The following is an 18,067-nucleotide window of genomic DNA, read 5'->3' as shown; positions in this document are numbered from 1 at the left end:
GCGGGATGTGCGGGAAGCGCCCACGTTCCAGAAAGGAGATGCCTCGTCGCTACTCTCGCGGGGGAGGGGAAGGCCCAGCTGGGAAGCTACTTTCAGCTCCAGGTCTCTTCAGGTGGAACAGGGCACACCTGCCAAAGCTATGCACTCTTCTCTCTGCAGGAAGAACTCAGGAATCAGGCGACGGTTTTCTGAGCCCCGGATTCTTGCTTTAACCTACGACCTGGCGAGTACAACACAGATCTAAGCACTGAAGTTCTGATGCGGGGTAAGACAACAAAGCCAAAAGCTGGCCTGACCTCTCGTATCCTCCCAAATAACATACGCTTAGGCTTTAAAACACAAGTGCCCACTGAAGTCAGCTGATTTTCTATCCTTGAGGGAGTTGCTTTGGCTGAGTTCCCTGGGAAACGTTCTGTTTTCTTCGAAACTCCTCTCTCTTCTCAGGTAGATAAAGGATAGATAAAAAGTGGAATTTTCCGGAAATGCGTAGGTTCAGTGCAGCCCCGTGAGCCAGACGTGTTGAGGGCTGGGGGCCAAACCGGTGCAGGCTCGGCAAACCAGACCTTGACACGGAGGCACCCGCATTTCCCACCAATTTCTTCAGGAGCTAAGCACGCATCTTGCAGATTTTGAGTCGGGTCTAGGTTGTGGTTTTCTCCTACTAGAGTAAAGCACTTTCCAGATCACTCTCCTCCTTCACTCACTACCCCTTGGCTCGCTCACGATCAAAAGTGAGGGCTGGGAGAACACGGCTCACGGAAGCAGGAGGAGCAGCATCCCGGCCTCCACTCAGCAGCCTAACGGGGCTGCAAGCAAACAAGACTCACCCCACGTCACCGGGAGCTCAAGAAGGGAAGCCGGCGGCACTCACCAGGCAGGGAGAGTGTGGGCAACAAAGCAGCCCCCGCGGTTTGGCCACAAAGACAAAGGACTTCATTCATCATCCGTATTTATTAGGCGCCTGTTCCGTGCAAGGCACTGTGCTAGGCGCGGGAAAGATACAAAGACAAATCCGACAGGACTGCCCTCAAAGAGCTTACAGTCTAGGAAAGGAGCATACAGTGTCTGGAGAAGATATTTTAGATGTAAATAACCTCCCCCCACCACCCACCCCACAAAAAGAAAAAAAAAAAGAAAACTTAAGTTTACTCGACTTGGCTTCATTTTCTTCTAGTTCAGCAGCTTGACATAAAAAGCATGTATCTGAAAGTCTTTTAAAATGCACACTTTTACTCGTAAACAAAATTCATCTTCATTAGAAAAAAAGGCTGTTTATTGCAATTACGAAAATCCTCAAACATATCTTCAGTATTTTCATGAATTTTTTTTCTTACGAATCTGTTATTTGTAAAGTAAACAATTTCCTAAATCGCTTCAAAACGTGCAACTTTTGAAAGAGACCTCTTTAAACCCACTGGCAGTCACACAGAACATACACAGGCTCTCTACTAAAAACAAAGTGTCTGAAACAAATAGGTGTTGTTTTACTACCAAAGTTCACAGCTTACGGTTTTTCTCCCTACACTCAGCTCACGTCAATTCACAATATTACAAAATAGCACCTCCAGTAACCTATACCTCAAAGACCCGAAGCTTTCAATCACGAAGCTTTAGATAGAATATTGGGGGAAAAATGTCTGATACAACCTTAAAGACCCATCTTCGTGCTATTACTAAGCCGGCCAGACCCACCAAAGAACTGTAAAACAATTCCAAAATAGGAAATTTACAATCACCCACTTTCCCATTACACCCTTAGGAATCTCTGAAGCGTCAGTTTTCTGTTATTTTCCTTTAAGCATCAAGAAACCAAATGTAATCAACTGGGGAAATAAAAAAGCACTGACAGAGCTTCTCTAGGCTAACCTGCTACAGAAAAGGACGATGTGTGCGAACTGCAAATTACTTGGTTTCTAACCAGAATTCTTTTAGGTATGTTTCTTGCAATCGTTCTCCTTTCCCAAGATCCTCTCTGGGCTCAGACATTTCTAACACTTAGGTTTCTGTTCAATCTGAAGCCTTGGACTTTGTAAGACTTCTTGAAAACACAGACACTAAGGCAGATGATATGCTGATCAAACTGAACACAAGGCCATCTGTTTTTATGAAGAATCACGGTCAACCAACAAAACCGTGCGACCCAAAAATGAGTTCCTGAGACAGAGGTTTCTTATTCCCACGTTGGAGCATTCTTGTCCTGAGCAGTTGCCCAAAGTTCAGTAGAAACCAAAACCTAACCATTGTGCTACTGGGATCTTTCTGCTCCTCTTCCTCACCAAACTCCCAAGAAGCGGGCGAACTGGTCAAATAAACTTCAACTCAAGTAAACTTCAACATTTGTCTCCGGCAACCTAGCACATGCGCCATCACAGAGGTGTAGGGAACCACCACACGGGCGCCTGCACCTGGTTGGGCCCGCCTTCACGAACGCACCCTGGGTTCAGCCGAGACACCTACGGATACTACGCTTCCACGTGTAACATCTGTACAAACTATAGAAAGTTAAATTTTCTGGGTACAAAATCTAACAGAAACAAAGTCAAATCAGGAGGAACAGTTGTGTGTTAGTCTTCTGGTCACCTTCTTGTCGTCACATTACTAAAGGGCTTTTCTGTTCAGTCTCTGCTGAACAGATACCACGCATTTCAGACTCCTGTGGTTATAAAAGAACCACTGTTTAAGTTAAGGACTCTCCAACTCCGTCCTACAGATAAAGAAACCGAGACCCTGAACAGCTGAATGAAGAAGCTGGGGGCCACACCCACTCTGGTACTGGTGATCGGACACCTGCAACCTTTGACACAAACCACGGGATCACACACAGTGACCGCTAAAACCAATGTAAGGAAATGGGGAGGTGTTTCATAGGAGGTAAATGGAACAACTGTTAGCTTAAACCTATTCTTAGAAAACATTAGCCCTTTTTGGTTACTGCTGAGAGTGTAACTACAGTGTCTGGTCTTGCTTTTAAGGGTAATTGATTTGTACTTGCTTCCTTGAGGGCATTTATTGGTTCACAGTAAGAAAAAATCATGTTAAATATGATCATATATTCAACTGTGTATTATTCTGCATTTAAATTATTTCTATATACATTTGGATTCTTCTACTTTTCACAAAGTAAAATTAATTTATGCAGAGAATGAAACCAGAGATCCTCTCTGTAGAAGTTGTTGGCAGCCTGAAAATTAGTCACTTCCATACAGGATGGGAAACCGCTTTAAGGAGAGGCCGAAAGAGGGTCCAGGGTCACAGAAAACATAATGAAAATTGGAAGTGAATTCTGATTAGCCGGTAATCAGAGCTACAGGAGAAAGGACAGGCTTAGAGATAATCTGAGGGAACTTTTAACTCCCTTCCTTGCTAGGTAACCACAAAGCAATTCAATAAACTTCCGGGTGTCAGTTTCTTCATCTGCAAAGACCTAACATTCGAACTACTTACCTCATTAGATTATCGAGGAGAACACATAGTAAAACATATGAGAGTGCTTCTAAGTGGAAAAGCACACCAACAAATACTGATTATTACCGCAATAATTATTAAAATGTGGACCTACAAAAAATTTTAAATAATTACCACTCAGTGGCACGAGGCATGCTCACGAAAACAAACTTAACTCAGAAGGTAAACCATGCAAACGTTCTCAACTTTCAATGGCAATGCTAAAAGTTCACACAAAGATATAATACAAAGGAACAATTTTAGAGAAAGCACTGAGACACACATATTTGGTTGACTTAAGAGACTTTAAAGTGAGTTAGAATGATTTCCAGCTTATAAAGAGGTATTTAGTCTTTAAGTGGAGAAGGTTGCTCGTCACCTGTAAGAAAACCAAGCATCATGGGGCATTCCTAAGACAAATGGAACAAAATCCCGTCCCTCTTGGCTGTTTTATAAACCAGGTGTCTCACAAATAACCATCTTAGTGCTTCCAGTAATGAGACACACCCTCAAAGAGAATGTCCGCTTCTGAATCACATCCGATGTGAACCTGCATGAATGCAAGGCATAAAATAGCATTCTCATAAGTCCACAGGCACCTAAAAGTTTTAACAACTCTTCATGCTCACTTTCTATTCCATAAAGAATCATGGACATACAGGGAATATCTCCAAGATAAATTTGTTACAAATCTTTATTATGTAGTTGTCTTATTTTTGTAATACTCCACTCTGGTGGCCTTCTTTTGTGTGTGTTTTGTTTGTAAAATTGAGTCTAAATAGCACATTAACCTTTCAAATATGCCTTTTGATGTTAGTCTTATGCCCCCCCCCAAAAAAGTAACAACCGAAAAAACAAATGAAGATACAAGGGAAGAGAAAAATGAGATATGATTCATTAAGTATAAAAATATGTTGCTTCAAATTCAGAATAATCTAATAACTCTTCGTTATTTCATATGTATCTGGAAATGGGACAGATACATGACCTGATCCTGTCACAAGAGGTAGAATTCCAGCATTTGGTACAACGTTCCAAGACAGGGTTAAAGTGACATTCCTGTTTCCCCTATAAAAAGATATAATAATAAACGGATGTCAGCAGAAACATTTTTAGTTCAAACAAAACATTTTAATTCAAGCACTGAGGCTCAAATACTATAGAACTAGCTATTTGCAACTGGAACCCTCATCTATCAACAGAAGTTTTCTCGTCTTCTGAAATCCCAGGGACCCGCATTCTATTTGCAGGCATCCCATGATGACCTACCTAAATTCACTCAGTTACAGTTATTAGAACCACCAGCCAAAAAGCTTAAATGAGTAAAACACAGAGAATATAAAGAGATTTGAGCTAGATGTCAGCAGGCAATGATTTGCAATCTAATTCTATCCTTGTCTAGATTGTGAACACATCACAATTTCTCACGGCTGGCAATTTTTCGTCTGCAAAACCAGAGCTTTGGTTAAAACAGCTCTCCCCTAAAATCCTTTCCAATGTTTACTCGCAGAGCTTAAGAGCTAAAAATGACCCCAAAAGACCAGCCATTCTAATTCCTTCACTGGGTGTGAAAGGAAACTGAGGTTCAGGGAAGTTCAGAGAAGCACAGCAACGGCCCTCAGTGTCACCTCCTGGATGGATGCACTATTTCTCCATTAAGGGTCCCCGAGAACTTCCCTCCCCGTGTTCCATAAGGAGCCCCCTGCCAACCACAGTCCTACCGCAGGTGGGACAGCCCAGGCCCCCTGCGCACTTGGGACTGGAAGCATCTGAGGGCTTTCTGAGCGTGACCGGGGTTCACGTACTGCAAGAAACTGTGTGCTTTTCCTAAATCCCAGTTACTGTGACAGGATTTCTACCCAATCCTCTGGTTTGGATCCATATACTTTTCTTCTTTCTCAACTGTCCTCTTTGTACCCTCTAATCTTTTTCTTTAAAATAAAAAATACTTTACATCGTTCTCTCCCCCGCACAATTACAAGTAAAGAAGGACAAAGAATTGCTCACTTGAGGCCATTTCCATCGTCAAAGAAAAAATATTTTGTTTTCATATCTTTCAACAGCAGCTTTGGATTATCACCTCGCAGAACAATCTTGTCCCAAAGGACTACTTGGTTGAGAGCCTACATTAAAATGAAAATGAATTAGACAGCTCATCAGAAATTCACCTCTGTCACTTCAAATTCAAAGCAGTGCTAAGCAAATAGTTTAATTTATATTAATGATACAACTTTTGAGGGAATTGCTAAAATCTTAAAGCACACAAAATAATAACAAGAGGACACACATAAGAAGTTGAGCTTTGCTGGGACAAAAGATGATCTCCCAGGAAATCACTGCTTTTGCTAAGGCAACTGTCATTTAGGGCCCCCACAGCTTATTCCGAGGGTGTAGACCTACTCGCTCTCCAGAGAGAGGCCCTTGGAGACACAGAAGGGATTAGAATCCCTGGAAGGAAAGCATTCTCGTAAATCACCTCTCCTGCCCAGCTCAGTGTGGACTCTGCATAGTGTCAGGGAAACTGAGGCAACTATTCCTGGTCCGTCACACTGTTAACAGGGGTCACTGCAGCCAGATTAGATCATGAATATTTACGTATCTCCAAGGTCTTTAAATTATCGAAGAATCACTAAAGAAATGAAGCCTTCTAAATATTTTTCCCTTAAATTAACCATAGGCACATCATTGTTTCATTTATGGCAACATTCTAGAAGCCAATTCTTTGAAACCGCTATTTTGACATATCAAAAGCAAGTTCTGTTTGGAAAATGAGGGGCATAAAATGAAGACAAAACACATTTGTGATCACTACTAAATCCCAAGACATCTGTTCTTATAAAGCTATTATGCATTATTAGCCTGGGAGGCCAACTGCCAGCATGTGGGGACTGTGCTCACTAAAAAGGAATGTGGAAGTAATTTCTAAGAGGTTTCAAATCTTCACCATAAAACCGCGAAGATTAAACAGAAACATCGAGACTGAAGAACATACAAAGATATGCCGAAGTGAAATGACATCTTATATACATTTATTCATTCACCAAAGCAATGACGTGGCAAAGTTCCAAGTTGTATTAACTTACTAGTCACACTGGGGTAAACCAGAATTATGAATATGACTTAGGTACACCTGTCGCCAAGGTGACACATAAATTTGGATAATTTGTTGAGACCTGTAGAATAGTATGTGTGTATACAGTCATTACTCTTACCTTCAGAGTAAGTTTTTCTAAATGACCCTTCTAACATTTTGTTGATTCTCAAGGACAAGGACCAAAACTCATCCAACCCAATAATCCGAGTGCCTAACACATTTTGTGGTATAAAAGGTATGCTTAAAATAAATGTAAAATGAATTGAAATACGAAAAATTGCAGTTAACTAATCAAACCAATCAACAGATAAAGTTGATTAATTTTTCATCCCTTGAAAGGAAATATAGTTCAAATAACATACAGAAGTAGACTCATCTCTAAATACGAATTATCTCCAGACTGTATGGTAACAAACACGAGAGTGACTTAGGTGAAATAACAAAGAAGCACATTTTAATTCCATGGATTTTACTTTTGTATTTTAATTCATTTATCACAATCATTCACTTGACACTTTCAGGGGATTTCTGTTTTAGTGACACTCCATACAAATATCTCAACCCTTACTCTTATCTGCAAAAAAAGCTCTAAATCAAAATGGACCAGTAAGTTTCAATCTACAAATTAACAATTTTAGCAGTGTTTTAACCTAATAGTTTAGTAGCTTTTCATTACAAAACTTCTGATAAACTCTAGTTTATGATTAGAAAGATTACTTTTAAGTAAATAATTGGTGAATCCCATACAACTCCAAAGCAAAGGAAAATATTTCCCAACAGACAAATGTTAACTGGAGATATACGGCTTGGTAAGACTATCAAAATAGTTCACATGAGAAGAAAAATAGAAATATTTAGATGGATTTTAAACTGATCTGACATGATTCAAATATTTGTCACCTTTACAGTTTTTAATTACATACATGGGTAATGAGAGCCGTAAATACAGCTCACAGAGTTTGTTGATTCACATACCTTTCTCCAAAGCTGTGGAAAGAAAACTGGCCTGAAGAGTGTGACACCCGAGCAGCAATGCCTCACCCCCATTTCCTCGTACACCCAGCATTCAGCAACATCCTTCCTGACCTTATCATTGGAAATGGTCTCCAAAGATTTTCGATCACAAATTATTTTGAGCACAAACCCCAAAAGATGCATTTTTATTTACAAATGATGTGCACAGTACACATTACTACTTTCGGATGATATCATCACTGACAGTCAAGGCAAATTTGCATTTCAAATAGTATTCCTGACCAATGTTGAATTTTCTCAGCCAACTTTTTTATTAGATCTCAGCTCTCTCTTTTTTTAATCCACTGTGGCTAAGCAGCTCCCAAGAGAAAGAAACCCACCAGCTCTGCCCCTTTCCTGTTGCTTACATGTGGTTGAACCATTCACATTTTCAACCTGTGATTCCTTTGCAGGAATCTTTTCGACCATTTTTTCCATTTTGTGAGGATTCGTTTATTTAAAAATAGATAACATCAGAGGAACCTTGGCGGCTCAGTGGGTTAAGCAGCCAACTCTTGATCTTGGCTCAGGTCATGATCTCACGGTTCGTGGGCTCAAGCCCCATCCATATCGGGCTCTGTACTGACAGCATGGAGCTTGCTTGGGAGTCTCTCAGTCTCTCTCTCTCTCTTTCTCCCTCCCTCCCTCTTTCTGCTCCTCCCCTGCACGCTCTCTCTCAAAATAAAAGTAAACTTAAAAGAAATAGGTAATATCACCCACTCAATTGGATTATACTGCACCTTACAAAATGCTGAAAATGAATGAATGAAGAAATGCAGGCAGTGTGGTCAACCTCCTGCCCGCTGAATTCATCTTCCTCCAGGGACGCTGCATGTTGTAGGAGACACGTAATCACCTGACTTAGGGACTGAGTGTGAATATTAACGTCAGCCCGTATTGCAAGTATTAGTAAAGCTTCTTTCCCTTTTATTTTAAACAGAGAAACATACAGATCAACTTCTTTCCAGTATGGCGCGTGAGGAGCTTGGAAGCGGCCACTCCATCCGAACAGCCAGTAAAAAGCTAATGAACTGAAAAACTGGCAACTCTTCCTAGATCCGTAAGAGAGGAAAAAATGGCTCTGAACGGTTTTCCTTATGGACTGCCCCGTCCGCACCCCAATCAGGGGACCACAATACTAGAGAGCTACAGAAGCAGAAAAAAGACAGAGGCTACCAAAGGAGATGTTTTCTTAGTAGAATCACCTCTCCGCAGGCCTGTGATTTTTACCAAACTCCTCAGGTCAGATACTCCAAATATATACAATTTATATTCTTGGAGCACCTGGGTGGCTCAGTCGGCTGGGCGTCCCACTCTTGATTTCAGCTCAGGTCATGATGTCCCTTTTCGCGGGATTCTAGGGATTCTCTCTCTCCTCTCTGTCCCTCTCCTGTGTGCTCACGAGCACACACACTCTCTCTCTCTCTCAAAATAAATAAACATTTAAAATAAATTAATAAATAAATAAAATCAGGTTTTAATGATCTATTAACTAATGAGGTTTTAAAGACCTATTAAAACTTAGATATGTGTATATATATACTTACATTATTTTTTGTTGAATATTCTGCTGATAAATAAAGAAACAATTGCTTAACATTCCAATCAAATATGTTCTCTAGATGTAAATAAATTAAGGAATATATAAATCATGAGGCAGCATACCACTTTTAAACCACTCTTGTTCATAATTATCCACAATACTAATACTAAAATAGAAAAAAAGGAGAGGTGGGCCAGAAACATAGTGAGACACTAATTTAGTAAAAATACATGATATGTATATATATATATCGCAAAATCTAGCTCATTTCAAAGAAAAATATATCAGCAAGATTATTAGCATTATCACCCCACACCTCTAGGCATTACTAGCTGAGATTCTTCGGTTAATAATAACAGAGCAATACAAAATTTAGCTTTCTGTGACATCGACTAAGCCTAAAAGAAAGAGGATTTAATCCTTCAAGCACTTTCGATTCCATGGATGTTCTAAAGGATAACCAGCCCTCGCCATTTAAATTTACTGATAAGCAAACATGAACTAGCTCATGTTAATTACACGAAGTATAATAAATTGTCCACGTTGCTTTTGGACACATGCCAGCAGAGACCAAAATGTCTCAATCCATGAAGTGCTTTGGTAAGAATATGCAGTTGAATACCAATTTGATTTCATCAGCCTATCAGAGTGAAGAAAAAAAAATTCATGAGGATTCAACACAAGAGCTGTGTCACTGGGAAATGAACGGAGTTAATGTTTGCGTTTTTATTAAGTATTATATGTAAATGGTGAAGTCTTTTCATTATGTGCATTTTCATACCGACAGCAACACATCTATTTCATTCCACGTTTAGACATGTGTATTCGCTAAGAATCACACTACTGCAGGAGAATGGAGAAGTCTAGGATAGCGCTTTAGAAGAAAGGGCACAATTTCAAGTGTAGCAGCAGCATTAAGAAAATCTGACTTAACTACAAATGAGACTGAATATGTACAGTTGTTGAGAGATCAGGAAATTTCACTGTAATTCTCCAGGTACACAAGCTACTACTTTCACAAGAGATCCAAGCTCCTTACTAGTTTTAAAATGACGTGAAGACTCAAAAGCAGACATACCAAGTTTACCATGGGACTGTTGTCACGGTGCACTCTATTTCCTGAAAAAGTGTCTAGAGAGCTAATTCTTAGTCTCTTTCTAAACTCAACATTTTATTTCTAAAAAGTCCAGTTAAAGTAATTCCATGGCAGTAAAGAGCCGTATCAGGTAAACTCTCCGGGAATGTTATCTGCTTTGACAGACAGGTGCTTTACCCAAGTTCAGACAGTGCCATCACCAGAGCCAATTTTAATACCGAGGTCTTAAAGAGCCAGGTGACTGCACTGGAAGGGGCAGGGAACAACGCTACCGAGACCCCAGAAGACTGGATTGGCCAAAATGAACAGTTTCCAAAGGTAGAAACTCAAGATAAAGAGAAAATATTAAATCATCCTCATTTTAAATTAACTCCTTTAAATATTAAGATTTTTCTGACTCCTATGATAAAAGTACTTATAAAAAAACGATAATGGCAAAATGCTCATACAGTTTACCAATGACCATTCTGATAATGATCTTCTAAACCTTAAGAGATGCCAATTCACTTTTTTAACCTAGGTTTCTCTCTGCTACTGTAAAATATGGATATTTTACTTGGGACTGTACATAAAATATTCCATCTACGTATATCTGCTATCGTAAAATATGGATCTATACTTGGGATTGTACGTGAAAGATTCCATCTACATAAGCTGAGCACTGGTAACATCTTTCTTTCTGTAATCCAAACAACCTGGTTTTTTCTTTCTGAAATACAGATTCAAACTCTCTTACAGCTTTCAATCTAGTTAATGTCTCTGTGAACAATTTAAAGTAGGTTCATAAAATGATAACTGAAGAATCCAAAAATAATTTTTTTCAAAGTGTGAATGAAAAGGTATGAAACCTCTTACTAATAGAAACATAGAAACTCAAGGGTGCAGATGTTTATCTTGAGAAACTTAACAGAAGAAGACCATGGGGGAAGGGAAGGGGGGAAAAAAGAGTTACAGAGAGGGAGGGAGGCAAACCATTAGAGACTCTTAAATACAGAGAACAAACTGAAGGTTGGTGGGGGGTGACGGAGAGGGGAAAATGGGTGATGGGCATTGAGGAGGGCACTTGTTGGGATGAGCACTGGGTGTTGTATGGGAGCCAGTTTGACAATAAATTATATTTTTAAAAAAAGAAACTAAAGTATGGCTGATTCAGGAGATAGTCAAAAATCACTAAGCAACATGTGTATCATTATACAACTATAAAGAAAGCAATAAAACGTTTTCTTAAAGGATATCAGCCGTTATATCAAATGTAATGAATCCCAGATCACTTCTTTCTCTAGGTCCAGTGAAGTCTTCTACATTTTTTCTAAAAATAAAGACAAAAGTATTACCATCCTTCAAATATAACAGCACACACAATTCGCATAATTCCATAAAGCTGGACGCACAGGTGCAACAGCAATCCCAGAGAGAAACAAGTAAAAATCAGAAAAACCTGTAAGTGTGAAAACAGGATAAAAATGTTAATCTAATACAAAATGCGGTCTTTCGCCATATTCATATACCTTAACAAAGAATCCCTAGCGGGGTGTAAAAACTGCTCAAAATGTAAACACTTGCTGTAACGCACTTCGATAGCATGGGTAGAAGGTTCCAGATGACTACAGGTGGTGTGGAAGAAGCTAAGATAAAGTGATAACCACTGTTGTTTATTGAGTGCTTATTATGTGTCTGGGCCAGGTGAAGAATATATTTTCTTTACGATCTCAATCCTCGCCCAACAAGCCTACAAGTTGGGTATTATTTCCATTCTAGACAAAAGGAAATTAAGGTCCAGGACGGTACGAAACTTGCTCAAGATTAACACCAGCTAACAGTTCCTGTGTCTATTTGAATCTAAAACACAGTATCTAATAAACTGCAATAGAGAAAAAAAAGGGGGTGGTGGCGGGGGGTGGAGTCGGCGATTAGAGGACTGGCTTGCCTGCGACTCTGACAAAGAAATCAAGGAAACTGACGTTGAAGAACGAGAGTGAACTTGATGCAAGATGGAACAGAGAAGAGGTGAGAACCAGGGGGGGGGAAAGCAACGTATCCAAGAAAAAAGTGCCAGAGAACCAACATTATGAAGGAAAAAAACCCAAAAGCATTCACGAAACGACAACGTCATTCTGGAATCCCATTTTTGGCATTTTCGCCGATTTATTCACGCGGCGGACTTAGACCATCTCCACCGCGCCGCAACGGAGAGCTGGGACGGCGACCGCGCTCGGCGCATCCCGACCCCTCCTGCCAACTTCAAAGCGGCAGCAGGCGTGCGCCGCCGGCTGAGGCAGGAAGGACAAAAGCGGCGGGGGGCCGGCCCCGCGCGCTCACCAGCGGCGGGGCGGACCGCACCGGAGCCCGGGCGAGCGGGCGGCGCACCGGGCGGGCTGCGCGCGGCCGGCGGCGCCGCCGCTCTGCTGGTGTGTTGCTCCCTCATTGGCCAGGCGCGGGCGGGGGGAAGTGAGGAACAGGAAGGAAGCGGAGGCACTGGCCTGAGTAACACTCAAAATTAAAATTTAAGAGCAAGCCCGGGAATTTGCGGCGGAGGGGTGGGAGCTCGAGGGGAAGCCGGGAAGCCCGCGACGTCCACCCGGGCGTCCGCCCTCGGCGGCGACGGCCGCTCGGCAGCGGGGAGGGTGGGGGCGGCCCCGGACGCCCTGCCCCGCGGCCCCCCCCCCGCCCCCGGCGCGGCGGCCCGGCCTCGACGCCCACCCCGGCCCGGTCCAGGCGCCCCGCCCCGCCGGCCGGGCCTCGGCCGCACTCACAGCATGATCCGCGAGACGTGCAGCCGCACCGGGACGCTCCGGTCTTTGAAGGCGGTGGTGATGAAGCAGCCGAAGGTGAGCGCCGCCATCACGCTCAGGGAGAAGGCGAACAGCGAGTTCGCCCGCGACAGCACCGTGTTCATCGCGACCGTCTGCCCCGAGCCCCGTTCCACACGCACACGGGGGACCCCGTTCCGGCCGCGGACCGGCTCCCTGCGATCCGCGCCGCCTGCGCCCGCGCGCGTTCCGGGAGCGCGCGCCGCCGCGGCCCCGCCTCCTTTCCGGTCCTCCGACGCGCGCGCGCGCGCCCGCCTCCCGGGACACACCCACCCTCGCGGCCTATCGCCTCCACCAATCAGCGGCGAGCAAGGGTTTCGCTACGGAAGACCCGCCCCCTGTCCTGGCTTCCTCTCCTTTGGCCGCTAGGCTCGCCCACCCTTCTTTCCCGGTCCTTCGGTGTGGTGGTCAGAGTGCTGGTATTTCATTAATTTGCGCTTGAAACCAGCAGCAGAACAAGTTCGTTTGGAGTGTGTTCTGAGGCTGCGCGTTGGAAGCAGCACTTTACAAAACTCTTACCCTTTGTCAAATCGAGTCAAAGTTACAACAGTTTTTGGGAGGGTATGGGACAGAAAGAGTGGCCGCCCGGTTCCCCAAAGCAGTGTGCCTTTACTTTACTTTCCACGTCAAACCTCAGTCCAGTTCCCAGTAATGCTTTGCCTTACAACTGCAGCTAAAGCTATTTCTGACGGCTAAGAGCTGCTGCTACCAATTTTAAATATTTGCATTTTAACGTGACATTTCCCATAACTAAAAGAATAACCTCACGGGGTTCTTAAGATCAAAGGAGATAATTACTGTGGGATTGCCATACAGCACAATGTATAAATATTTTATTTTGCTTTTTAATTTATTTTTGAGAGAGGAGAGAGAGAGACAGAGCACGAGCGGGGGAGGGGCAGAGGAGATAGATACAGAATCTGAAGGAGTCTCCAGGCTCCTAGCTGTCAGCACAGAGCCAGATGTGGGGCCCGAACCCACGAACTGCGGGATCATGACCTGAGCGGAAGTCTGACGCTCAACCGACTGAGCCACCCAGGCGCCCCTTAATGTGTAAATATTTTAAATTAGCAAGCCATCGATATGTCACGGCCCTGAGTCTTGGCTCTGCACTCCGGATCTTCATTCCCAGGCCCTCCTGTCTCACACTTGCTTTTTGAATCTGGCCATTCAGTCCACTGTGTTTGGCCTGCCTGTGTGCACTGGACTATATCCCTGCATGACACGTTAGCTCATTTGTTGACAGCAGCCTGCTCCTCTTGACATATCAGACTAGTTTCTTGAGTATCCTTGAGGGGCTATCAGAAATTATACCAGGGGCGCCTGGGGAGCTCAGACCTTTCAGCGTCTGACTCTTGATTTCAGCTCAGATCATGATCTCATGGTTGGTGAGTTCGAGTCCCTCGTGGGGTTCAGTACTGACAGTCCGAGCCTGTTTGAGATTCTCTCTCCCTTCCTCTCTCAGCCCCTCCCATGCACACTCACATGCACTCTCTCTCTCTCCCCCTCAAAATAAATAAATAAACTTAAAAAAAAAAAAGAAATTATACCACAGAACATTGGTTTCTGAGGATCCATACCCCACCCTCCCAAGGAAAATGAAGATCCAAAAGCCCTTCCATGTTCCCTAGGCAATCAAAGACATCCAAATTTGCTGGGTGTCATTGAATAGTCTATGCAATTAATATCCAACTTCTCTGCTCATGTCCCAGAGACACTACACTTTCAGGAAAGAGAGAGGCTGCTAGTGAAGCCTGTGGCATTTTCTTAGTTGAAGAACCTCATCAACTTTTCTCTCTTTCTGGCCCCCTCTGACTTCACTCAGAAATGCACTGTTGAAACTATGTCTCTTACATGCCAGTGCGTACATCTGGTCACTGGAAAACCCACACACATCCCAGGGGAGCTAGTCCCAGCTGAGCAGTCCACCTCAAGGTCGGCTTTGGGGAATTACCCTGTTATAATATATTCAGACCCTTGAAACTCTAGAGTACGAGCTGAAAATTCAGACCATGCAAGGTGAGGTTCTTTAACTCATTTGAGTCACCTTTATCACAGACAGGTTTCCAGATAACCATTGGCAAACAAAGCCAGCCACATCTGGAATGGAAATAAAAGGGGGGAATGGTTATGGGAAGGGTCAATACAACAGGTCTGAGCCATCTCTCTCGTTAGAAGTACCGCCTGCGGGCTTGGCCCTGGGCTGGCATCGAGAAAATTGGCTGGCAAATAATTCTCCGCACTGATGTAAAACTTCCCCTAAATTATAAGTGACTCACTGCACGTAAACTGTTGAAACAATGTGGCTGATGCCAAACACCTGCTTTATTTGGGGGACTCTGGAATTTTGGGACATGCCAGGCAGAGGGTGCCTAGATGACCATCCCCACGTGAAAACCCTGGGCACTGAGTCTAATGCTTCCCTAGTTGACAACATTTCACCTGTGCTGTCCCAACCCATTATTGGAGGAGTTAAGCACATCCTCTGTGACTCCTCTGGAGAGGACTTGTCCCCATGCACGTTTTCCCTTTTTTGTCTCTACTGTGTGATCCTTTTACTGCAATATGGTCTTTGGCTGTGAGTATGACTATGTAAGTCCTGTGAGTCCTTATGGCAAATCAGCAAAACTGACGGGGTCATGGACACCCCCAACACAAAGACTATCTCCTGCTTCATAAATTTCCATATGAAGAATGTTCTTAAGGATTTCTACCAAAATCCAAGAAAACCTAGCCCCATTCTATTCTGTAAGGGAAAGAGTCATAATTTTTTTTTTTTTTTTTTTATCATCCTAAGCCTTTCTAACGTGCTCCATCCTTAGTTCCGGGCGCTAAACTGCCTACTTGTTTTGACGGATTGCACCTTGCATTTATTCGGCCTGCCCTTTGGATTCCTTGCCTTCTCCCTTCTGTCCCCTCTGTCCCCAATGCTCGTGGCAGGCCCTGTTCTGTTTACTCATGTGGACACATTTCTCTGAGCTCTTGACCTTGAGTTACCCGCTTAATGTTGATTTTCGCAACCCTCTGCTTTTACACGTGTCCACGGCACCGGATGGGAAGATGTTTTCACTACTTGTTCTTAATCATTGAGCCATTCAGTGTCTTCATCAGCTCATCTGGCCTCCCTGGAAGGGGAACCAATCAGGCAAAAGTCATGATCTCAGTCAAGTATATTCTTTGTGTGGATCTGTTACTTTCGTGCTCCTTATTTATGTATGTAAGCTGAAAAGAATTTTAAATCAATATATAGCAGAGGTTAGAAAACTCTGAGTAATACCTAAAATTACCTTTTTTTCCCTCAGACTTTTAACTACGGAGAATACCTGATAAATTAAACATCCATATGCAACAATATTATTCCATCTTAGTAACTTACAAAGAAGGAGTAAGAAAATATCTGAATTCTTCATATCCTTACTTTGAAAGGTCTATTCTGAAAGAAAAAAAATTTCAAGAGAATGTACTAGATTTTAGCTCCTGAATGCTGGAATATGTTTAAATTTTTTGCACTCTTACACTTCTGTGAATCTTTCGAGTGGAAGGAAGTAAGAGGTACCATTCAAGCGATTGAATATACTACTAAAACTGAAATTCTTGAAGCACAAATTCTGCTTCTGTGGCTTAATCATGTGTCACATTGCAGGAGTCAGTCATAAGTGACTGGTATTCGAGAGCAGATGGGGAAGCAAAAGACTTATGACCCAGCCTCAGATCTGTTAACAAATGCTGAGAAAATCATCTTGCCATTTACCCTGATTTTACCGCAGAGGCAGGCAAAACCCAGTGCCCCAAGGGTGTTCCCAGGACAGTGGTGATGCAGAAAACACCAGCATAGGAGATGTGAGTTACACATAAACTCTTAGGGGGTCTTTCTGCATTTAAGTTGCTAATTTGTTTAAGATATGCTTCACTCTAAGTTACCATAATTAACAGTCGGTAATTTTTGTGACAATTTTCCTGGGAAAGATCCCAAGTGATTCCTGACACAAAGATCCTTAGAAGGAAGCAGTGAATAGATCGTGTCTTCCTTCTCTCGAACAAGATAAAGAGCCAAAACTTTAGCCAGTCTACAAGCTGTGTTTCTTCACTTTCTGTCTTCCTTGAGCTTTTTGATACAGATGTGGATACAGAGCCCTCTCTGTACTTGACCTTGCATTTCCCCTTCCTCCTTTCAGCTTAAGGTGAACTTACAATTCTTCTAGAATTATAAGCCTAAAATCAATGTTTTTAAAGTAAGAATTATTATGTGTGTAACATCTTATAACAGTTATTTAACAGTTTGGGGAGAGTTGCTGGAATAAAACATAGATGACAGATATTGGGGGATCTATCTTGACCATTTACCTTAATTCTTTCAGAAATAATTCTTGGTAAATCTTTTCTCTAAAGATGGGTTTTCTGGCCACGTAATCTTGACATATTACATGTACTCATTAGGCGTGATTCTGATTGTAAGAGAAGAACCCCCTGTTGGGGAACTTATAATAGAGGTAGAACTCAGGCCCTGGGCAGGTAAGTGGTAATTGAACAAGGTGTGTCCGTGCAGGCTATAGAATGTTCGTAGGCATTCAGGGCAAGACTCCCAGGTACAAAATTGGATAGTCAGGCTGAACTCAGAGGTAGAGACCATGGCAGACTCTCAATCCTGTCTAGGATGGGGACGAGAGTGGAAAGGGGATATTGTAATTTGAGGCTACATCTGGCTGAGAAGCCACTAAGGGGGGGGTGCTAAGGAGCGAAGCTGCCATAGCTGGGTCCCAGATCCCATATGCCCCACTCCAGGGCACAGGGGTATTCATACACTGATAATCTTTCTTACCGCCGTCAGGATTGTCTAAATACCTGCAGAGTTGACCCTGCAGGTTATAGGGAGGTGGGTGGGAGGGGCACGTGTCCCAGCCTCAAGGAGCTCGGAAACAGAAAACCAGAGGGAGAAGATGTGGTGAGACAGAGGGTTGACATTAAATGCCTGTTTTTATTTTCTGTTTTAAAACAAAATATCCACGATTCTGTGAGGCAAATGAATCACATCTCAAAAATTTTATAGAAGGATAATTACAAATCTA

General features: G+C 42.8%; 1 protein-coding gene across 1 annotated transcript; it reads right to left on the bottom strand.

Moving 5' to 3' along the window:
• Positions 1-932: 932 nt before the first annotated feature.
• SPCS3 (signal peptidase complex subunit 3) lies at positions 933-13,204 on the bottom strand. Its single transcript, XM_042934218.1, has 5 exons — positions 12,945-13,204; positions 11,427-11,500; positions 9,100-9,176; positions 5,452-5,567; positions 933-4,512 (listed from the first exon to the last, which is right to left on the bottom strand). The coding sequence occupies exons 1-5, from the start codon at positions 13,085-13,087 to the stop codon at positions 4,380-4,382; spliced, it is 543 nt and encodes a 180-aa protein (XP_042790152.1). The 5' UTR covers positions 13,088-13,204; the 3' UTR covers positions 933-4,379.
• Between the last annotated feature and the right edge of the window lie 4,863 nt (positions 13,205-18,067).

Source organism: Panthera leo, chromosome B1 (assembly GCF_018350215.1).
Source record: "Panthera leo isolate Ple1 chromosome B1, P.leo_Ple1_pat1.1, whole genome shotgun sequence".
In the NCBI taxonomy this organism is placed as follows: domain Eukaryota; kingdom Metazoa; phylum Chordata; class Mammalia; order Carnivora; family Felidae; genus Panthera; species Panthera leo.
Note: the sequence above shows the minus strand (reverse complement) of the source record. Positions and strands in the feature narration are given on the sequence as shown.